The sequence below is a fragment of the Coenobita brevimanus genome, chromosome 69, assembly GCF_032717465.1.
Source record: "Coenobita brevimanus isolate Jiangsu-jjx chromosome 69, ASM3271746v2, whole genome shotgun sequence".
NCBI lineage: Eukaryota > Metazoa > Arthropoda > Malacostraca > Decapoda > Coenobitidae > Coenobita > Coenobita brevimanus.
Window position 1 is genome coordinate 7,136,995 of NC_137022.1, and position 25,013 is coordinate 7,162,007.

Genomic DNA, 25,013 nt, shown 5'->3' on the forward strand with positions numbered 1-25,013 from the left:
GCGAACTAATATCCACTGTTGTGTTCGGCTTGCGATGGCCAATGTGCATTTCATCATGTTTTGATACCAACAACAGCAACACCAAGAAATTCACATTGTAGTCCGTTAATGGAAATATGCTACATTTGACGTACTAGATAACTTGTACTTGAACATACACGCGTTTCCATCAAACCTTTCGACTGAAATACCATGTTATTAATTTTTTGTAAGTATCATATATATCAATGTTAGAAATGATTTATGTGGGTGTTTCATCGATGTACTTTTACTCCATTAACCCAATAAGTCCTCCCATGACTTTTCATATTTACTCTTGCTATCCCCAAACTATTTTATTCAACTTAGGTGAGACTTTTGGAACTGGTGAGGTTAGATATTGCCTTCACTAACGCCTTCATTACCAGATGTACTTCCTTGGTTGATAGAAATCCTTTGCAGACAGCAAGAATACACCAGAGAAAAAAAAAACTCTTAATTAAAGTGTTATTTGGTTTGGTTTTACTCACAACTCTAAACTTATAAAATCAACAAACTCGTATTTACTTTTTTTTTTCATTTTTGCTGTACCTTTTATGTTTAACATTGTGGAACACCAATACGTATTTGTATGTATCTGTTTTCTTTCTGAAACTTCTTACACATACATTTCGTCTAATAAAAAGGCGTCAGATTTATACATTTCCGTCAAATATCTCATATGTAGCAGCGCTAGGTAATTTATTTATTATATTTTGTCATTTTGTCACTGTCATATTTGATATAATATTTACCATCCTTTAATGTGCATTTATTTTTCTTCTACATTCTTAGACACCTATGACTCTCGCTTATCTAAAAAAAAAAAAAGAAAAAAAAAGTTTATCATTAACTGGAGTCCCGACCAAGACAGGGCTAACTCTCACTTGCAACACCTTTACATTATTATTATTATTATTATTATTTTGACAATACACTTCTCAGCACAAAACAAAACAAAAATCATAAATACTCTTTTCTACAACAGCAATGCGTACTAAATTAATTTCCACCAAAGTTCTGAATCATTACATACTGTGTGTGTGTGTGTGTGTAACCGGTACCACCTGTAATGCCATTAGTATTTTATTTAGTTCAATTATGAGTCTCATCTCTGGCCCATTTACATTATATTTGTATACAGAATATGCATCAAAGATGGCACAACTTTGAAGCACTGCAATATTTTATTAAAACTCTCAAATTGGATGATATTAACACACAGTATACTTAGTTTTATGAATTTTACCGTGCATCTTCACAGGCATTCAATATGTGTCTCATTTGTGGCAAAGACTAAATCACACCGGTACTCAATTTCCATCTGCACATTCTCCAACATTTCAGCGGTTACCGAGGCCATAGCTTTTGTGATTCGCTCTTTTAGCATTGACTCTGTTTTTTACATATCACCATGGGAAAAAAAATGCAGGTGTAAGGTTGGACGTTCTTGGTGGCCATGCGTGGGGTCCGTATCTACCCATATAGCGTTCTGTAACCCACTCATTGAGAAACTCCATGACATGTAGCGGCCAGTGTGGAGGGGCTTCATCATGTTGGAAAATTAAGCTCGGTTGGCATTCCTCTAACCATGGAGCCACAAACGACTGAAGCATGTCCAAGTATAATTTCCAATAACAGGTTTCAGTGAAAAAGAAGGGTCCGAATCTATTGTTACTCATAAGACCACACCACTCAATCTCACGATAAACATGTGGTTTTTCCGATCCCCTATATTCGGCAGTTTTGTTTATTTACTCGCCCACATGTCTGAAACGTTGCATTATCAGTAAACACAAAGTGGTTCAAGTGCCTAAGGCTGTTTTCCAGACTGTTCAGGATGATCAGTGCGAAGTTTTTTCTCTTCATGTAATCGTCAGCTTTTATCTGCTGCAGCATTTGGAGTTTATACGGATCGTTCGTTCGTTCGTAAGATTCCCTGCACCTGTAGTGCATGCCGGGCCATACATGGGCCTGATCAGTGGGGATATGGGCTGGTTAAAAAACAGTATGGGGGGAGGACAGAACCTGGGGATTGCCCAGCACACACGTCCTGTTTCCTGGCTGGCTTTGTGGTGTGTATGTTTATACGGATGCAACTGCAATCGTTTACACAGAACTTCCTGCACAGCTGCTCGTGGAATTTGCAGCTCATAACTTGCACGAGGAACTGACTTCGTTTTACTTTTTTTCAGAGGTTGCACTTATTCACGCAGTCTCCACCTCAATATTCGAGGTCTTCCAAGACTTCTGTTTCAATACAGAACCGATTCCCTTGAACCTTTTCAACCATAAATTCAAGATTTCGTGTAGGAGGTGGTTTTTGAAATATAGTCCGGAATGTTCTTTGCACCTGTACTGGTGAGTAATTGGATTCAGCCATCCACATCACACAATTTGCTTCTTCCTGAGGAGTAAACACCATTCAATCTGAAACAAAAAATATTGATTACAGTAAAAGATTATTATATATTTGACTATATATGTGACCTATTAAAGAAATTTATTCCTTTCAATCTCCAGGCGATTTTATTTAACTTCCGAAGAATGTCTAGCAGTCAATGGGCTAACCTCCTGTTCGAGTAGGCTCCTCTAAGCGGAATGAAATCTCGTAGAACGAGAGGAAGAGCAAAATGAAAAATACATCATGGCCGTGTATGAGTTAATGTACATTCTGTTTTATGATAAGTTGTCTGCCAAGTGTAGTCTTCTCGTGACTTTTCCCGGCAACATACTTTATAGGATCTGGCTTTAATGATACAAGTGGCATACCATTGTATAGTCAGAGGCAAAAGTTTGCCCAATAGTAGACATGTCATTAAAAATACCTTTCCTGATACATCACACCAGTTTCAAATGAAACAGCCTTAGCATGTGTTCAATATAGATGGTGGACATTAGCGTCGAAACGGTGACTTATGACGGTGTGTGATTTGTGGATAGACTGCTGGACCTCAGGCAGCGTGTTAACTGTTATGTGCTCAGACTCGGGGAAAATATAGACACTAAAACAAGCATGTGCGTCCGTGCGCTATTTCATCCGAAGTGGTAAATGTGCTGTCGCTCACCCACACAGTTAGTCTTTTTCAGTGGTTACAGAATGCTTTAAAGGTATCGTGCATTTCTTATTATTAAGAGGAATATCTGTGTGCTGTTACTTTATCATCACGTTTCTTTTATTTGGCAATATCCTCAACCCCTTACCTCAAAAAAAAAAAAAAAAAAAAAAAAAAAAAAAAAGGCTGGGGAAAATACAAGTATACATATACTGTAGATTTATATATATCATCTTAATGAGGTAGTAAACAAACAAAAGTAGGACAAAATATAGGTAAACGAATATTGTTAATTCCTCTACAAAGTATTGATGATATTTTTTCCTATATTTCTTCTTTCCTTCTTCCTCTTCCTCTTCTTTTTCTCCTTCTGCTGACACTCATTAATTTAACAAAAACTTTACTTCACAAATTAGATTTTTGAGTTAATCATTTCAGTACTTAACCTGATCAATCCAGTGATGTTGTACTGATACTCGTATACTCATACTACCTTAAGACAACGTTATATAGCGTTGGTGACGCCTTGTAATTAGTGACTGAAGGAAAAGTATAACATCTCCGATTCGAGATCTCTCTCCTTATCCTGCGTGAAAAATCGTCTGGTGGTTGGGAGAATAAAATGAGTGATATGTCATCGAAATAAATGGGTTATAATCCTTTACAGTGAGAAAAATATAGTACAATTTTAGGAGAATGAAGCATAAAATCATTCTATTGTACTGAATAGGTTTATGGAGGGTGTTTTATACCCCTTCAGTCGAGTAATGTATTTCATTTATTTATTCTTGATGTTAGAAGGTAATTTTGATCAGTGTTGGAGAGTACTGTAACAGTGATTGAGTTAATATAAGTTATAATTAATTTCTGTCATAGGCTGAATAAATACGTCTAGAAGTATCGTAGATCACAAAAACTTTCACACGTGACAGAATTTCCTGTATTACTAAAATCGTCAGCAAGAAACAATGATAGACGGAATTAACATATTATGGCACTAATATTAACCAAATATTAATTTAAAAAAAAAGAGTTACTGCTATTAATGGCGTAATATTATTATACCTGGTCTGGGCTCTGGGTGGTCATTCGTGTACACCTCTCTGTTAGAGAAGATCAATATATTTTCTTGTTCTATATACCAAGGCCAATCAAAAAAAAAAAAAAAAAAAAAAAAAAAAAGGACAACACCGCTAGATCAAGTACATGTTTTCTACAATGCCCAATTTCAGCTGTTGACTGGCGGCCGCTGGGCCAAAATTGTGGAATCGTGTTTTCTGGAATAATTCACTATTAAGCTATTTTTCTTAGATATTTCTGGCTTATTTTCATTGCTCAGGTATCAGCTATAGGATTTTAGCACACTGTGTTCCCAGTCAAGTGTTTTAGGTACAAAATAACCAAAATTTACTCCGTATTTACAAAAATCGCTTTCAGTTTGAAAGTATCTCATATTTCAAAACCGTTCCATATACTCTGTGTTATACTGAAAGCCACCCAATTTGGCCAAAAATTATCTCATTTAGTACTCTTTCCAGGATAACGGGGACAGGAATGGTTACTCTACTTTCATCCTGCGAGTATGGTCTACAGGGGACCCAGTGTAAGGGTCACCCCTTCCCCTTAATTGGCATTTTCGTCATTTTCAGTGAACAACATAATCACTGAAGAGTGGTTACTTGTTTTTTTGTGTATATTTACGTACGTTTGGAGGATTCTACTGTTGTACACTAATTACATGAAACACAGCCACTAATGGCACACTGACACACATGAAATGTACAATATTTACAGAAACAAAGGCATTCATGACAGATGAGAAGCCAGCTGTAGATGGCGGGATTATGCTGTTTAATCACCTTGGTTTTTGCAGTAACTAGGTGATGTTTCCTGGCACTTCCAGGAATTTTCCACATATCACTTTCTCTGTTCTGCAAGGACAGGTTGATCGGGCACATTTCTTACAAGAACAAATGACTGTCCAATGGGCTTATTGTGCCTTCTGTGCGGTGGCCGATTTGAGTAGTTCTTGTTCCTGGCCATCCTTTTTTTTTTTTTTGTAACCTCATTCTTCTGGATTCAGTGCCTCCACAGTTTCAGGGCTGAGATGGGAGTCCAAGGTATGCATCATGGTGTATGCACTGTAGAACGAAAGTTGGATGTGAGGCAGGAGACCCTGTTTTGTCGAGGGGAGGTTTTGGAAAGAACTACCAATGCTGAAGTAGTACTTTTCTATACGGAGATCTGAGAAGTCAGCTACATCACTGTCTTTCTTCAGTACTTTTACTAGGTATTGTTCACCACATTTTATTGTCCCTGAAGAGAGCTGGGCAGACTCCTCAAATCTCATGAGAAATTTCTGTGGCTCTGCATTTAAAGCTGCCTTCTTTGTTCTAACTCTACTGGTTATGTCACACCTAGTTAGGCTATGCAAAGCTGGCAGTACTGCACACAGCTGATGACCCACGTGCTGAGACAAAGAATGGAGAGGCACATATCTCATAGTACCCACTAACCATGCTCGTACCCACAGCTCCTCCTGGCCGTGCTGTTGAAAGACTGGCAATTAGTATAGAAGACTGACAATAAAATCAGTATCACTGGAGATAACAAAATATTTTTTGAGCTGCCCAGCAATGAGTGAATCCAAGACATGTATAGGTATACGAAGGTCAGCCTCATCCAGTGATGATTGGTGATGTGGAAGTACATTTTGAAAACCCCCTCGAAGTTTAAGACTCTGCCATTTATCATCTTGGGTCACTTGGCCAAGTACAGTTGGGTATGCTTCAGGTGCATGTCCACGGATATGGCAATACAGGAGTTTTTCTAGAAGCCTGTTGCCATTTGACGACCAGAAGGTGTCCATGTCTTTTGGAAACGGTGTTTCAGGGGTAATTTCACTGTACTCAGTTGTCAGGTTTTTCAGTCGTCTTCTTCTCTCTCTGTCATTGACTGATAGTTCCTCTAAGTACTGGTCAGATACATAGTGGCAACACCCAAAACGATGAAAGATTTTTGTAAGTGATGCAAATGCTGTCAGAAGCCCACGGACATCTGCCAGTTTGGTTGAGTGAATCTTACGGTCTGTGGCCGTGACATCTACAACTAATGAGGAGTTTCTGCTGTGACTGTAGCTACAGTCTTTGGGTTTTAAATGAGCTTCCATCTCTTTCAGCAGCTGACTTTTCTGTGGACTTGTCATCATATCATCTTCAGTGAACAGGAGCAATGAGGGCGCATCGTAATCAAAAGGTCATTGGTGGTGATTTCACAATCATGAGCAGTTTCAAAGTTGCACTCCAGAATGTGTATCTCCTTCAGTGCCTGCTGAACTGTGTTTTGTGGCTTGTCTCTGATAGTTTTCATGGTCTTGAGATTCATGCAATGTATGGCTTCAAGCAATCTTGAAAACTTCTCTACCAATCTTTTCACACGGAATGTCTCATACTTCTTAAACCCCTTGTCTAGGATTTCCATGACATCATTCCTATTTTCCTCTGTCATCAGCTACTTAGTCACAAAATTTTGGAGTGTCTGTGTTGCGCATGTTGCCAGTGGGATCCCTTCTCTTCCATGAATTTCATCATTGACTGAATGTGATTCCTGGCGATCTGTATTGGCCTGGGAAGATGCACGTTGACTATATGACTCATGTGTCCTATCCATGACTCCAGTATACATGCGATGTAAAGTTTTAACTGCCATCCTCTAATTGTAAATCAAGTCCCACTGAGCCCACAAAGCTTCTGCCTTGCATGCCCAAGTACTCCATCACTGTACTTTGATGACAGATATATGCTCTGCTCCAAGTTTTGGTCCCTTCCAACAGCAGTGAATCTACCAGGTTTGTCTTTTATGAAAAAAATGCCATTGAAAACTGTCCATGTACTGACGGTGCTGAATGCGGCAGGGGTTGCATATCTTCAAGGTAGGCGGAGCACTAACATAGGTATTTAATACAATCGAAGGCTGAGAAGAAAAAAAGAGCTCGCTATACTGCATCATGATGTAAGTCCCACAGCCATTCACGATCTGCTCTCAACAAGTCATGCACCACATTCATCATGTGTGGGAAATTATTCCAGAACCTGAAATTTTCATTTGAAGTGCACCGAGTCTCAGTAAAGGTGCTGAGATCTGCTATCAAGCCACTTGAAACACTGGCAAACTCAGCCATGTATTTCCGACTGTCTGATGTTTTTCTGTGTGACACTACACTTGAGATTTTCTAGAATAGCAAGCTCTGTAGCATACGTCCGAACACATTTCTCTGCACAGAGAATTCCCTATACAGAAGACGCATAAATGTTTCACCATGAAACTTCATGCCATCAAGTGAACGGCAGTAATGATTACCAGTGAGAAAAGAGTTCTGTATGGTGCTTGGTCGTGGGCACCAGCCAGCAGCCAGGTCATTTTGGCTCCACTTCCATCTAGAGTTTTGCCAATGCAATTGACAACTATTTCCACCATTTGAAATGTCCTCAGAACTGGAAGGATGTTGTTAAATTCTTCAGGGTGCATCATTTGAATGTCCCTGACTAAGCAGTAGACTCCATCACAGTACATGGGAAATTCCCACTGAACCAACTATGAAGATATTGACATAAAATTCTTCATTGCAGAATACACTGTTGCATATTCAGCGACTAGGTGAGGAAGGACAGGCAGGAATGCAACAATCTTCACTGGAGTGGATTCTTCCGTCCAAACTAAGTTGCTAGCAGTCCACGACGGCATTCTTTGTGACTGAGGGTATGCTGACACTTGGTTTTCAGTGAGATCTAGTCGTGAAATACGTCAGGCTATATCCTTTATTCTCGCATCTTCAGCCATTGATGATGTACAAATCATCGTCAACTCTGTATGATGCTGGGATGTCAGTGCTGCGAGCTGGATAGTGAAAATCTTTTAAAAATCTGGCAAAGCACGGTCTCTTTGAATGCTTGGGCACAATGTGCAATATCTGTGTCTGATAATTTTTTTTTGTGTACAGTGTTGGGTGTTCGGCTTGTCCTCATAGAGCACTGTTACAGTGTAATGTTCAGACACATTTGTACCTTCATAATCCCAATTATCAATAGCACCAGACGTAAATTGAGCTACATCAAAGTGGCTTGGTATCCCTACAACACCTTTGTTGTGGGTTGCTGTGAAACAAGCAAGGTCACTCTGGTATCTACGGAGTTCAGCATAGCTAATTGCAAGTCCTTGATAATTGAAAATACTGGTAACAATTTTTGCCACCAAGACTAAGGTTTTGCACAGATTCAGCATTCATCACATGCAAGGGTGTCCTAAAAGTACAGTACTGTATATGAAAAAGTGCCTGAATTTGTCTGCAAGGCTGTTTGGACAAGTGGCCATCTGGTATTAGGTCATCATGACTTTTATCATCATCATCATCATCAGGAGCGCTATTTCCAGCAAGCTCCTCCTCTGTCATGAGTTGCTCAGCAACTTTTTGGTAAATATCAGGATCAAAACTTACCAAGTACCTAAAAATTTAAGTAAAGGATCAGGAGTATGCATGCAACTACGAGCAAATTTCAGGTCTACAACATCACAAAAATGGTTTTCAAGACAGAAATCGTAATTACTGAGGGATTTTCTAATTAATCCAGCACATACCTCAACAGGATCAACAGAGCGAATGTTTTCAGCCACGACATTATCTGAAACACTGAATTCCATAATTGAATTCTTTAAATCACGGGGATAACTGAAAATCAATATTACGAGTATTTCCAAACTCAGTATGTGAAAGGATTTTTACGGCCGATTAAAGTCACATTCCACATCAGTCTTGTTCAACTGGTCTCTTATAGCACTGAGTTCATAGCCCTTACCATCTTTCAGTCCTTGCTTCAACTGTGGTACAGCTTTAGCCAATAAAGACCGTTTTTTGAAACTGTAGGAACGGAATCCTTTGGGCCTGACTCGTAGAAATAACTCTTCATGCAGTTAACGTGGTAATACACATAGGCCCCAGACGCTGCCCCTGGGTCCTGAGGGTCATGTGTTCGGGTAAAGATAGCATCTTGAAAGTAGTTAGCTGCATCTAGAAAAGTCATAGCACGGTTTGATTCACAGATGCGATATTCGGTGTACACTTGTTTGTGAAATACATTGTTACATATGATACATTTAACATTGTGCAATGCAGTTGGTGTTTTGTTTAAGTTGGGCAGGTAACGGACAGCCCGGCAAGGGGAACTTTTCTTATTGAGATACATTATTACATATGATACATTTAACACTGTGCAATGCAGTTGGTGTTTTGTTTATGTTGGGCAGGTAACGGCTAGCCCAGCAGCAGGAAATTTTCTTATTAAACTTCGCAATATAAATGGCGAAGCTTCTTATTTTCGCTATTATTATTATTATTATTATTATTATTATTATTATTATTAATATCATTATCATAATTATTATTATTATTATTACTGTGATTATTATTATTGTCCATCCATCCATCCCTCATCCAATCTTACCTTGCCCCATAAGGAGCGTAGGAGCCCGGGGCTCGGCATGTTGGTCCTGACATTTAAGATGAGAGTGACCAGCCTCACTCATCCCTGAGTGGCATTAAGTGAGCAATAACCCCAACCACCCCTTGGATATAAATCTTCGGCTCAATCCGATTGGAGCGCCTTAATTACCCACTAAACCACCAGGTGCCATAATTTGGTTATATGGTTACCACCCAGCACAGTAAATCGTTTCCTAGTGTACAGGAAACCGTTTGGCTTGTCACTCAGTGTAGGTTTACCTATAGGTAGAAAAGGAAAGAATGAAGGAAAGACAAAAGAGGGAGTGTATGGTCACCCGGAGGCAGAAGGACGGGGAAAGAATGAAGTAAAGAAAGACAGAAGAGGAAGGAAGGAAAGGAAGGACAAGAGGAAAGGACAGACACCCGAGAACAGCACTGCATCGAGTGAGTTGATGGTGAGCACCCCCACCTACCACTATTATTATCATTATTATTATTATTATTATTATTATTATTATTATTATTATTATTATTACTGTGATTATTATTATTGTCCATCCATCCATCCCTCATCCAATCTTACCTTGCCCCATGAGGAACGTAGGAGCCCGGGGCTCGGCATGTAAGTGGAGGTGAATGCAAGAGTTTTAGGTGAAGGTTTGAGTCTGGTGAATGTTGATGGTGGAGAGTGGAATCTGAAGCAGCTGCTGTTTGCAGATGATACTGCACTGGTGGCTGATTCAGAGGAGAGATTGAGACAGTTGGTAGAGGAGTTTGGAAGGGTGTGTGAAAGGAGGAAATTGACAGTAAATGAGAATAAGAGTAAAGTGGTGAAGTGTACGAGGTTGGTAGATGGTAGGGGGATGAATATAGTTTTGAATGGCGAGTTGCCTGAGGAGGTAGAGTGTTTTAAATATCTAGGGTCACATGTTGCTGTGGATGGAAGAATAGATGCAGAAGTGAAGTTTAGAATAAATGAAGTAGGAAAGGTGCTGGGAGGAATGAAAAAAGTGTTTAGATGTCGTTCGCTTAGAATGGATGTAAAGAGAAGGTTGTATGAGGGTGTTGTGGTACCGACTGCATTATATGGGGCTAAAACATGGAATATGGGTGTAGCAGAGAGGAAAAGTGTGAATGTAATGGAGATGAGGTGTCTGAGGAGTACGTGTGGAGTGACGCGTATGGATCGAGTGCGAAATGATGAAGTGCGAAGGAGAACTGGAGTTGTTCAGGAGATGGCTGGTAGAGTTGAGCAGAGGGTGTTGCGATGGTTTGGGCATATGGAGAGAATGGATAATGAGCGATTGGTGAAAAAGATAACTAGATCTGATGTGAGAGGTGTAAGGCTGAGAGGAAGACCACGAATAGGATGGATGGAGAGTGTGAAGAGAACGCTGGATGCGAGAGGGATGTCTGTTGAGCAAGGAAGAGTGACTGTGCGTGACAGAAATAAATGGAGAGAAATTGTGAATGAGTAAGTGATGATGCAGCCCTGAGGGGATATTCTCCCCCAATTTTGATCAGCTAGTCAGGTCAGGTGTGGGTAAGGGGATGGGTCTGTTATGATGTGGAAGAGGTAAACCAGCTCTGCTGTCGGGCCCTGCTGCGGATGTCACTGACTGCATTGCGCAGTTGACCCTTGTGGTGTGTGGTGGGTTGAGGATCTGTCCGTTCTTCCCTTTGGGGCTTAGATGCGAATGAATGTGTTTGAATGGATGAGTAAATGGGGAGTGTGTCGTCCTGTCTCGGCTACCTCCCTTTCCTTGGGGGAAGCGCCTAGGTATATAGATAGATAGATTATTATTATTATTATTATTATTATTATTATTATTATCATTGTTATTATTATTTTTATTTGCACTTTTTTTCTTCTATCTTGATGATAGTAGACATGGAGGTATGCTAGGATAACCCAAGTCCTTGTGCCAAATATAAATGACCTTGACCTATTTTTGAAGGTGATATACTAATTTCCTTTCTAAATATTGCATATTTGAAACTGAAATATCTCAGACACTAATTAAGATACGGCTGTTGGGTTGAAAATCCTGTGACAAAAATATTTGCTGAATATTTTTGGCTTTATATTTTCCCACTTAGCCTAGTGAAAGGTACCGAATTCAAATCTGTTCAGTTGTTTCTTTGCAACACGTTTATAGAAAACCACAGAAGCTTTAAAGCAGTAGCTTTCCAGATATACAGCTGTGGTTCCTCTTATGATCTGAAAAGAATATGGTTAAAATTAAGCATACAATTGGCCAGTTATTGGGACAAACATAAAATTTACACGTGTTTTTCGTTTGGATCCCTTGTTAATGTTACACAAGAAGTTACCTTATGCTCTTCAGATCTTGCTTTAATTATACATACTCTATACATCACGAGGCGACGCTTCCTTCTTGAGCCTGTATAAAAAAAATAGGCAAGTAATTAGTTCTGTACTGCTCAGAAGGAGCTTGGATAGATTTTTGTGTTTTCATCAAGAACAGACTTCACAATGTACATCTTGTAACAGGCATTAGTGACATGGTATATGAAGTTATCCCCTTCAACAGACTTCAGCCGCTTGGAAACTTGGCCATTGCGGATGTCACCAGCCTCTCTCATCCGTTTGCACCCGTTGCTTGTGCTGATAACATTGTCACCAGTTTTCTTTTGACAGACTATACACTTTATCGCATCACATGAAGAACGTTCTGATGACTGCTAACGACACTGCCTCCATTTTGCAAAGACTGACAGGGATGGATTTCAGCAAAGTCCAAGCAATATAGCAGAACCGAAACAAGATTTATTATATATTAGAGTCATGCAGGGTTTCCTACTAAATCATAAATGTATGGCCAACATAACACAGTAATTCATATAACAGTGTATACTATAACAGGCTATTTAGAAACGTTTTGAAGTCTGCGCTACATTCAAACTGAAAGCGATTTTTGTAAATATATTTACAGAACAATTTTTGGTTATTTTGAATTTAAAACCCTTGACAGTGGAAACAAATGTGCAAAAATCCTACAGCTGATACCTGAGCAATGAAAATAAACCAGAATTATCTAAGAAAAATGGCTTAATAGTGAGTTATTCCAGAAAGCACGGATTTCCACCATTTTAGCCCAGCGGCCGACAGTCAAAAACTGAAATTGGGCTTTGTAGAAAATACTTAGTTGATCTGGAGATGATACCCAGATTTTTTTTTTTTAATCGGCATTGGTATATACAAGAAAATATAAAGACCTGCTCTAATAGAGAGACGTTCACTAATGACTCCCCAGAGCAAGGACTACCCCTTGACTTCCATCAGCTCCATCCAATCGCTGGCAGTTGGCAGGAATAAAAAAAAAAAAAAAAAAAGGTAAATATGCAGAGGCGGGGTTTATTTTCAACAGAGACTCCACTTTCCACTTCTTTTGTACATTTTCCTTTCTTTTCTGTCACTATACCCAGGTATTTGAACTTTCTCACCAATTCCAGTCTCTCTCCATTCACCGTAACATTGCACTGGGAGTCACCTTCTCTCTCAGTATCCATCACATTGCCCTTTTCTACGTTTACTGTCAAGGCACTACGCTCACAGACATCAGCAAAACTCTGCACTAGTCTACCAAGTCCTTGTCCGGTATTTGCAAGTCGTACTGCATCATCAGCATGCAAAAAATTTGAGATATTCCATCCATCACGATTCATTCCCAATGTCATCCCCCTCTCCATTACTCATGTTTTTACTTCACTCATCATTCCATCTCTCTCTCTCTCTCTCTCTCTCTCTCTCTCTCTCTCTCTCTCTCTCTTTATATATATATACAGTAGGCTCGCACAGTGTGTGTCGTCACAGTGCGCGATTCGCATTGTGCGCGAGTGACCAAAAATCATAACCAAAAACATTGAATGCGCGAGTTTACCGCAGAGAACGCGAGGCAGAGGCAAGGAGTGGCTCAAAAATGCCATTTTCTATTAGTGCGCGACCACCCCTCACACAGCGCATCACGTGTCATCATGTTGATGCGCAAAAATTCCCAGGCATTCTACTGCGCAGCTTGGGGTACAAGGGAGCGGGCGCGCCATGACAGTCCTGGCTCGTGCAAAGTGCAGATCTGCTCTCTACAGCTAACCTGTCGTGTACAACGTGTGGCGTTTTTTGTGTTGCTCCATCCTTGCCTGTACTTCGCCGCATCATGGCTCCAACCCCAAGAGTTAAGAAACTTCTGACACACGCCACCAAGTTAGAGATCATCAAGATGAAGGAGGAGGGTCAAGGAAACACCGCCACTGGGACAGCCCTGGGACTGGCTGAATCTACAGTGAGAACTGTGTGCAAGAACCGTGAAGCCATAAAGGCTGTAGTGAAGACGTACGGTGCCTCTGACCTAGACGGCTGTTCGCGGGTGGGAAATCGTGCTATGATACTAATGGAGCGCTATCTTGCCACCTTCATAATGAGGAACGAAAAGGAAGGTGTTCCACTGAATGGACGATTTATTCGGAACCAAGCCCAGCTCTTTTACAAGGCAGCATCTCGCAGGTTTAAAGTGGACAAACCTTTCAGGGCATTGGTTGGATGGCTGGACCGTTTTCTCAAGCGCAAGGAACTCTGTTGCGTGAAAGTGTCTGGTGAATATGCCTCTGCCGACGAGCTGGCCGCGAGAGACTATCCTGCGATATTTAGAGCGATTATTGAAGAGGGACCGTACACCAAGGACCAGATCTACAACATCGATGAAATGTCGTTATATTACAAGGCCATGCCCAAATCAACCTACATCGCTAAAAGACAGAAACAAGCCCCTGGTCGCAAGCTCCAGAAGTGTAAGATGACGGTAATGTTCGTTGTAAACCTGTCTGGCAGCCACAAGATGAGGCCATTTGTTGTAAACATAGCTTCACGCCCAAGGTGCTACAAAAACCTCACGAACATGGATGCAAGTGGCGTGTATTGGTACAAGTCTGCAAATGGTTGGATGACTGAGGACATTATGGCAGACTGGTTAACGAGGCAGTGTGTCCCTGATGCCAGGGCCAAGTGTCGGGAACTGGGCATTCCATTTAAGATGCTCCTTGTGCTTGATAATGCACCAAGTCACTCTTCATACCTTGAAGATCTGCATAAGGATTGTCGTGTTGTGTTTCTGCCACCCCACACAACGTCACTAGTGCAGCCACTGGATCAAGAACTGATCGCCACTGTGAAGCACTTCTACCATAAGCAAGTGTACGACTACCTATGCAGGAAGACCGACACACAAGAGGAGCTTCATGCCCTACAAGAAGATCACGACGAAGACCTTGATGAGGCATCTGCTCCCGTTCCATCTCCACCAGCAGCTGTATCCCGAACTGCCACAGATGCCATGACTGTTGAGGCATTTTGGCGTAATTTTACGATGAAGGACGCAGTTGAATTTCTCCTACAAGCCTGGCACCAGATTACACCTGCAACAGTGAACCATGCATGGCGAATGCTTGTGCCTCACTTATGCATGACCCAGGAGACGGCCATTCAACCACTGGCCGAGGCTGAGGCAGCAACACTGACAGCAGCACAAGCTGTACCAGGTTTCTGGGACGTTACATTGGCGGACATACAAGAAGTGCATAGTGCTATTGAGGAACAGGCTCCAGAGGAAGTGTTGCAACGGATAGATGAGGCTGGCACAGAGCCCGACGCCAGGCAGAGTCAAGTTGAGCAGCCTAGCGTGATGGAAGACAGGATTGAGCTGTGTATGTCAAACATTAGCAAGATCCCTGCTGCCGTGGATAAGCTCAAGGAAGAGGTGAAGGAACAGGAAGTGAGCAACCTAAGAGCGGAGGAACTTCTGGTTGGTATTGACAAACTCTTCCGTTTCTACACAGACAGGCACAGGGAAGAAATAAACAGGAGAAGACAGACGCTCATAACAAGTTACACACAGCAGGCTCAAGTTGGTGAAATTGCGGAACCAGCGACGTCGTCCGCTCCTGTTCTTGTTGAGGATGAAGAGGATGCAATGTCAGAAATGTCAGCATTGGACTTCGAAGGGTTTATGGCCGAAGTGAGTGACTTTGATGCTCCTGGGGAAGGTGATCAAGAGGAGTCTGTGGAGGGAAGTGTTGGCGCGGTGGAAGGTGTGGTGGGGAGTGTAGCGCTGTAATTGTTGCCGCGCCTTGGAACTGTTATTTAAGGTCATCAGGCCTGTTGTCTACTGTTGTTAGGTGACTACCCATATTTTTGTTATTGTAGCTATATCTGTAGTACAATGTGTGAAAAATATGACTTTTATTATGTCTCTCAGGGCCAAAAAATGTCCAGGTATGAGGGGGTACCGCCCATATGTAATTATTTCCATAAGATTATGTATTCCCAGTACGCGAATTCCCAGTGCGCGAGGTTGTGGACCGCCCAATCTCTTGTGCACTGTGCAAGCCTACTGTATATATATATATATATATATATATATATATATATAGAGAGAGAGAGAGAGAGAGAGAGAGAGAGAGAGAGAGAGAGAAATATTGGACAACCATGGGGACATCACACAACCTTGTTGCACGCCGGCACCGATCGTGAACCATTCACTTAATGCCCATTAACCCTTACACATGCTTCACTACCATCATAAAAACTCTTGACGGCACCTAGCAGCTCACCAACTACATCGTACATGCGGAAAACCTTCCACAATCCTTCTCTGTCTACTTTGTCGTATGCTTTTTCCAGATCCATGAATGCCATAAACACCTTATAGTCCTTACAAGCCTTCTCCACTATCTGTCTCATTGCATATTTGATCCACACATCTTCTGCCACTCCTAAAGCCACCCTGTTCATCACTCACTAGGACTTCTGATGTCTCTATTAGTTTCTCTATAATGATTCTTGCAAATATCCTCCCTGCAACACTCAATAAACTTATGCCACGATAATTCTTGCACTCACTTCGCTCACCTTTAATTTTGTACAAGGGAACAATCACAGCCATTTTCCACTCTGCTGGCACAGTTTCACTCATCCATGCCTTCTTACTTATCTCCAAGAAGCACTTCATTCCGCTTTCTCAACTACACTTAATCATCTCTGCATACACCTCATCATCCCCAGGTGCATTCCCATTTTTCAGCCGCTTCACAGCGCTCTTCACCTGTGCGAGTGTCACGTTTCCTGACATTACATTACTTCTCTTCACAACCCTAAAACCAGTTATGTTTACAGCCGCTCTGCTATGTCTATTCCCATTCGTCAGGCTTTCATAATATTCTTTCCATCTGGTCCTCACTTCATCCCCATGGATTAATAACGTACCACTTGCATTCTTCATACCTTCACATTTCTTTTCTACATTTCCGCACCTCTTTCCAGAATAACGCCCTATTTTCAGCGTAATTTGCATTTATTTTTCTTCCTAGATCATCATTTACTTCCTTCCTTCTCCTCTTCACTAGTCTCTTTACCTAATACTATTATTACCACTACTACTAATACCCGGTAATAATAACAACAATAACAACAACAACAACAACAATAATACTACTATAACAGCAACAACAACAACTACTACTACTACTAAAATTATAATAATAATAATAAATGTGGTAGGTGGGGGCGCTCACCATCCACTCACTCAATGTAGTGCTGCTCTCGGGTGTCTGTCCTGTCCTCGCCTTCATCCTTCTTTCCTTCCATCTTCTTCTATCTTTCCTTCCTTCATTCTTTCCTTGTCCTTCTGCCTACGGGTGACTTTACACTCCCTCTTCTGTCTTTCATTCCTTCATTCTTTCCTCTTTCTTCTGCCTATGGGTGACTCTACACTGAGTGACAAGCCAAATGGTTTCCTGTACACCGGGAAACTATTTCCTATGCTGGGTGGTAACCATATAACCAAATTTTGGCGCCTGGTGGTTTAGTGGGTACTTATTGTGCTCCAATCGGATTGAGCCGGTGAAGGTTTATATCCAAGGGGTGGTTGGGATTTATTGCTCACGTAATGCCACTCAGGAATGAGTGAGGCTGGTCACTCTCATCTAAAATGTCAGGACCAACTGCCTAGTCCCGGGCTCCTACGCTCCTCATGGGGCAACGTAGGATTGGATGATGGATGGATGGATGGATGGATAATAATAATAATAATAATAATGATAATAATAATAATAATAATAATAATAATAATAATAACGGATGTATTATACTGCATTACACGGGTTTCCGTCCCTATCCAGAGTCACAGGCACAACAGCCATTTTGTGACGTCCACCATCCAGTTACGGGAGCGGAAAGTAGCTACCTAAACCCATTCCATCCGAGGACGCAAGATCTTAGTTAATCCTTAGTATTTTCAGACGATTTGATATGACCCAGAAAAGACCTCTTGCAGTAACCCCTTCAGCCTGATGACGCATTTTCCAGTTAATTCCCCCAGATCTGAAGACGATTTTATTCGAACTGGAGGGGTTAGATATGGACTTCATTTAACCCTATACAGCAAGAGGCCTTTCCAGAGATAAATAAAATCGTCTGTAGGAGCAACAAATAAAGTGGACTAATAAACATGTCTTTGGACTGAAGGGGTTTGAAAGATTAAAGAAGTTCGACAAATCCCTCATATGGTGGAAAAAATCGTCAGGAGGAAGCAAAATTAGTGTGTGTGTGTGTGTGTGTGTGTGTGTGTGTGTGTGAAAGAGAGAGAGAGAGAGAGAGAGAGATCATCATCATCATCATCATCATCAACAAAATCCCTGTTTCACCTCTAATCTCAATTTTGCCGTCTTGCTCAGTAATATAGTTTCGCAAAAGTATTGCGAGATTAATCTTCCCTTAAAAGAAAACTAAATAAGGGAAAAAATGTATGAAAGGTTATTTGAACTACTGAATCAGGCTGCTGGAAAAAGGAGCACCAACACAACGCAACAAGAGGCCCAGGTAACCACCACAACAGTGAGTGACCCCTTTGACAGTATCTGATTAATCTGCAGGTGGCAAACGGGCCGGATTTTAACATTAATACGCCGGTGTTCAAACCGTTTAACATCTTCCTTGGAGCCGAGAGCTCCCCCACTGGCGCCGTCTCCACGCACACCAAGGGCTACCTCTCTGGTGCCGCCCCCAAGCTCAACAAGGGCTCCCACACCGGTGCCGCCTCCACCTATATCATGGACTCCTCCACTGGCGCCTCCTCCACCCATGCCAGGGGTTCCCTCAATGGCACCTCCTCCACCCAGGCAAGGGCCTTCCCCATTGGCGCAGCTTTCCTCCACGACAGGGACCCTCTCATCGGCGCCGCCTCCACCTGCATCAAAGGCACCCCCATTGGCGCCGCCTCCTCACACGCCAGGGACTCCCACACTGGCGCTGCCTCCATCCATGCCAGAGGCTTCCCCACTGGCATCATAATCCCCGCCAATGCCAAGACCTCCCACACAGAAACGGGGGTAACTGCTCACTGGGGTAAAAAGGGAGTGGGGAAAAAGGCCTCTCCTGGCAACTGGGATGATGGTGCCTCTCCTGGCAACAGGGATGATGATGCCTCTCCTGGTGACCGGTATGATGGTGCCTCTCCTGGCAACTGGGATGATGGTGCCTCTCCTGGCAACCGGAATGATGGTGCATCTCCTCCCAACCGAGATGATGGTGCCTCTCCTGGACACGAGGATGATGGTGCCTATCCTGTTGACCAGGATGATGGTGCCTCTCCTGGTGCCTCTAGAGCCAACTGGGATGATGGTACATCTCCTGGCAACCAGGATCATGGTGCCTTTCCTGGTGAACGGGATGATGGTGCTTCTCTTGGTGGCCGGGATGATGGTGCTGTCATGGCCAAGTTACGGAAACAGTCTCATATGTGAAAGAAGACTACCATGATTCCAGAGTTGCACTATTACTACTACTCACATAGTTGGAAATGACCCATCATTCATTTGTACACTGGGGCTAGGAAAATGTAAATTGGAGAATATAATTTATTCACAAAATTATAACTTAATCCTAACTTAATCCTAAGCATAAGAAAGTAAACTACAAGAGAAGTAACCTTAGGAACACTGCTTCACATTACTGGTGACATAACAACCTTACTGAGAACAGACCATCAAGAGGGTGGTGACTGAGAAGCAGGTAGCATGTCCGCAGGTGTTTCTATGCTAACACCTGCTGTAGATCAAGAGGGCAATTTGGGCAGAGTTTAGAGCTTCCTCAGTATGGAGGAGTTTCCATCCTCATCCTTCATAGGCTCACAAGTGTCACAGCGGGGAGGAAAGTCGCGAGTCGAGGGCACACTTCACGTGAAGAGCTGCTATATCTTCCATACCAGTGCTGCTGATCAACTGCCCACACCCCAGCTCACAGTCACCACCTCACTTCCCTTGATTCGTACCATGGAGAAATTGAAGCAGTATCATACAATTCATAATAATTAATCACACTCCGAAAATTACAAAATACAAAATAAGTATACATAAACATACTACATTTGAAAGATCCACAATAACGTATAATTTACTTCCGTGCTCCGAACAGCCTCATTACCAGTGAACTACAACTAACCTAAGTTTTAATGAAACAAACCAGAGAAACTAAATTATACCCTTTTAGAACAAAGATCCAATAATGAACCCTTATAGTCATGAATCATTCTGACATTACCCCCTGAACAAAAGAACTTGTACCAAAGTTCTAACAACTAATAATTACGTTCTAGAAAATTATATCACACATCATGACCAGCTAAATTCCAGTTAATTTTAACATTATACTTCTCCAGAATTACATCTTCATCAATACCAAGTACATGCAAGCCCAAACAACCTGAGCCAACATCTGTCACAGAATCTGAACGAATTCCCAAACTTGAACAGCATGTGTTATATCCTTCATCCAAACGACTAAGATAATCTGCCCCTACATTCTCAGCTCCTTTAATGTACTCTGCACTGTACTCAAATTGCTGCATGTATAATGCCCACCGCATAATCCTTGCATTCGAATTCTTAGCAGTCTTGAGGTAATGCAGAGGCAGATGATCTGTCTGAACAACAAACCTTCGTCCATACAAAAACTGGCGAAACTTTCTTACACCCTCAATGATTGCTAATAACTCTCTTTCAACAACACTGTAGTTCCTCTCCGCTTGTCCCAGCTTCCTGCTATGGTAGGATATAGGCCACCGTTCATTTCCATGGGACTGCATCAGCACAGCACCAATACCCACACCTGACGCGTCTGTTCTTAAAACAAAGTCTTTGGATAAATCTGGCAAATGGAGAATAGGCTTATTAGTCATTTTGTTCTTTAGAGTATCAAATGCTCTTTGCTCTAAATCTGTCCACACTACCTTATTTGGACTGCTCTTCTTTGTTAGATTGGTTAATGGTTCTGCAATTGTAGAGTAGTTTGGTATGAATGCTCTGTAATAGCCTGTTAGTCCCAAGAACGAACGAACTTGTTTTTTAGTTCTGGGGGCAGAAGCTTCAACTATTTTCCCAACCTTATCTTTCTGGGGCTGGCATATCCCATTTCCTATTCTATGACCAAGGAAATCCACTTCAGCTTGACCCACTACACATTTGGATGGATTTACTACTAAGCCTGCTTCCTTAAGTCTGAAAAATACCTGATCCAACAATTTCAAATGCTCATGAAAAGTCGAGGAATGTACCAAAATATCATCAACAAATATTTCTATGCCAGACATACCTCCCAACACACTCCTCATTGTCCTGTTAAACACTGCAGGTGAATTGCACAAGCCAAAAGGAAGGACTTTGAACTGCTATAAACCCTTGGGAGTACTAAATGCAGTGTACTTCCTACTATCCACATGTAATGGAATCTGCCAGAATCCTTTAGAAAGATCTAGTTTTGAAAAATATCGGGACCCTGATAATTTTGAAAAGATATTCCCCTGGTCAAACATAGGCTCTGCATCAAACTGAGTTACACCATTTAATTTTCTAAAGTCTCCACAGAGTCTCACTCCTTTATCCTTTTTACGTACAACCACTACAGGACTATTATACGGAGCATTAGATTTTTCAATTATCCCTGCTTCTTCCATTGCATTAAGTTCTTTCTCTACCTCAGCTTGCAAACTATATGGTATTGCATAAGGCTTACTTCGAACAGGGGTTTTGTCAGTCAAAACAATTTCATGGGGAGGAACATTTGCTAGCTTTGGTGTACTAGAGAACACCTCTGAGTACATACTCAACAAATCACATATCTTACCTCTCTCTAATGGAGACAAAGTTACTGACAACTCTACATCTTTCCAAGACTTCTCAGTGGTTGGTATAGGTAGCAAAAGATTTTCAACCTCGTCAGAGTACTCAATAACTGTAGCAGCCCTTACATCTGATTCGGCTACATCACAATCATCTGGATCGTAGTCTACTTCATATTTCTTCAGCATATTCACATGAAATCTTTTCTTCTTCCCCCTTATATCTATTACATAATTCAAAGCAGAAGGACACTCTACAATCTTATATGGACCTCTCCAGTTCATGAGTAATTTATTATGGTCAGTTGGTAAAAGCAGCAAAACTTGATCACCCACCTTGAAAGTTCTGTCACTAGCCCTACGATTATAGTAGCTCTCATCCAACTCCTGTGCCTTATCTAATTCTTCCCTTGCTAGCTTACATGCGTTTTCCAATCTCTCACTGAGATCTAGAACATAGCTGTAGGTACTAACAGTCTCGGGTGTGCTGACCGATCCATCCCAAATCTCTCTTAGTACATCCAAAGGACCCCTCACTGTTCTTCCATAAACTAACTCAAAAGGGGAGAATCTAGTACTCGACTGGGGTGCTTCTCTATATGCAAAGAGCAATGGTGCTATGTATCTTGGCCAGTCCTTAGGTGCCTCATCACACATGCGTTTCAGCATTTTCTTAAGTGTACCGTTAAATCTTTCTACTAAGCCATTACACATGGGATGAAATGGAGTGGTTTTAAGAGATTTTATTGACAATAGCCGTTCAACTTCCCTCATCATTGCTGAAGTAAATTGGCTCCCTCTGTCAGTCAAAACCTCCTTTGGAATACCAATTCTAGAATAGATCTCCATCAACGCATCTGCCACTGTAGTAGTCTCTATATTAGGCAAGGCAACTGCTTCTGGATACCGAGTAGCAAAGTCTACGAGAGTGAGTATATACCTGTCTCCACTATCTGCCCTAGGTGTAATAGGCCCAACTATGTCTATACCCACCCTAGCAAATGGCTCGTCTATTACTGGCATAGACCTAAGCTTTCCTGGTTTTATGCTACCTTTATCCACGGTTCTCTGACACACATCACATGACCTACACCAGCGGCTGACATCAGCCACCATACCTGGCCAAAAGAAAGTTCCTTGAATCCCGTCCAGAGTCTTTTTGTACCCCATATGGCCACTCATGATTCCCTCATGACCTAATTTGAACACTTCCTTACGATAGTTCTTTGGCACAATCAACTGTTGTTTTGTCACTCCTCTAACTGTCATCTCTCTGTATAATCTACCCCCTTTAAGAATAAAGGTTGACCCTCTTCCTCTTGCCTGAAACACTTTCTTACTTTGAACATGACTTCTTATAGAGTTCAAAGTTCTATCATCCTTTTGATTTTTCACAAATTCTGATGTAGACACGAAAGTATCAACATTGCTCACCTTCAGGGGTTGTTTAACTTTACCGTCCTTGCGACTTTGTGCTCTAGTAACTGCAGCAACGAGTCCAGCGTCTGATGATCCACCAGCAGTACTCCTCGAAGTTCGTTCCAACTCTGTGGTTACTTCGTCCGTTGCTTCAGTGTCAGATCTTCCACTCGGGACTCTGTTCCTTGTTAAGTTCACGTCCTCTGCGTTGTCTTGTTCAGCCAAGCTTTGATCACTGGTAGACTGTAGACTTGTGAGGGAATATGGATTGTCAGTTACACCACCAACAACTAAATCGTAAACTGGGGTCTTACACACAGCAGCATAGACTTTCCCTATTAACCAAGGTGTAGAAATTTCAACTTCTACCTCTGGCAACACTATCACTGCCCCATTCACCAATTTCAGTGAAACTGTTCTCCCAGTATAGTGTCTCAATGAAACTAGCTTCTCTGCTACAACACAAGTAGTTGACCCACTATCTAGCATTGCTGTAACAGCTTGCCCCTCAACCAAGCCATTGTTCAATATTAAGTTCTTACAACTTTGCCCATTCCCATTAAATTTGGTAGCTGAACCACTAACTGTCCTACTTTTAGCTTTCACAGATGCTTTTCCTGATGCAGCGGCACTGGTCTGTTTTGATTTATTAAAAGTACACTGAGCTTTTCTATGGTCTAGTTTACCACACTCCCAACATCCTTTACTACCAAACTTACTGTCACTCCCTGAGGTCTTTGTCTTGATCTGCGTTGTAGAGCGTTCTGAAGGTTTCTCTTGCCCTTCAGCCACGGGTTTGTTGACCTTCTTGTTAATCTGGGAAGGGTGACCATGGGCATCAATCCAACGATCTGCCTCCTCCCCACAAACCTGCAAACTCTTAACTTCTTTCTCCTTTAAAAACATCATTAGAGCTGGAGGACACTGCCTTAAAAATTGCTCCCTTGCAAAGAGATCTGCTAAATTCTCAAAGGTCTGACTGGATCCATCCGCTTCCAACCACTTAACAAGATTCCTTTTGATTCGACAAGCTAGTTGCACTGCAGGCTCGCCATCACGAAACTTTGTGTCGCGAAACCGTTTCCTACAACCCTCTGCTGTCACATCGTAACCTCTCAAAAGTGCGGACTTCAGCTCATCAAAATCTGCAATGATGTCGTCAGTGAACTGGTGATACATCTCGAGAGCTCGACCCGTTAGTAGAGATGCTAAGGCAGCTGGCCACACCGACCTCTCCCATCTTGCAGCTTGAGCTACCCTCTCAAAGTGAGCCAGATAAGAATCTATATCATCTTTGGCCTCATCGAAAATTGGCAGCTTAGGGGGATTAATTACGGTTGCAACTGGTCGAACGTTCTGACCAGCAGCAGCAGCACTAGCAGCAGCAGCAGCCCTCGAAGCTTCAATCTGTGCCTCTAATTCTAGAATCTTTAGCTTCCTCTCTTGAGCCCGCTCCTCTCTCTGCCGATTTTGCTCTATCACTCTCTCTTCTCTTACCCAGGTCATAAGCTTGTCGCCCTCTAAGCCCATTTGTTTTCCCTCTTCAGTTAACCTCTTTATAGTGTCTGAACTCATGGTGAAAATCTAAAGATTATAAACTTCCCTGTATACTGCCAACCCGCGTGCACAACGAATTAATGGGTCCCTGTTCGGGCGCCAAATGTCATGGCCAAGTTACGGAAACAGTCTCATATGTGAAAGAAGACTACCATGATTCCAGAGTTGCACTATTACTACTACTCACATAGTTGGAAATGACCCATCATTCATTTGTACACTGGGGCTAGGAAAATGTAAATTGGAGAATATAATTTATTCACAAAATTATAACTTAAT

General features: G+C 41.8%; 1 protein-coding gene across 1 annotated transcript; it reads right to left on the reverse strand.

Annotated features, from left to right (window-relative positions):
• Positions 1 to 21,308: 21,308 nt before the first annotated feature.
• Positions 21,309 to 24,752, reverse strand: LOC145406117 (uncharacterized). Its single transcript, XM_080277317.1, has one exon. It carries the CDS (start codon positions 24,750 to 24,752, stop codon positions 21,309 to 21,311), a length of 3,444 nt encoding a protein of 1,147 aa, XP_080133443.1.
• Between the last annotated feature and the right edge of the window lie 261 nt (positions 24,753 to 25,013).

What these genes read in the sequence shown, in the direction of transcription:
- LOC145406117 (XM_080277317.1), bottom strand. Translation starts at nt 24,752, where the DNA reads ATGAGTTCAGACACTATAAAGAGGTTAACTGAAGAGGGAAAACAAATG.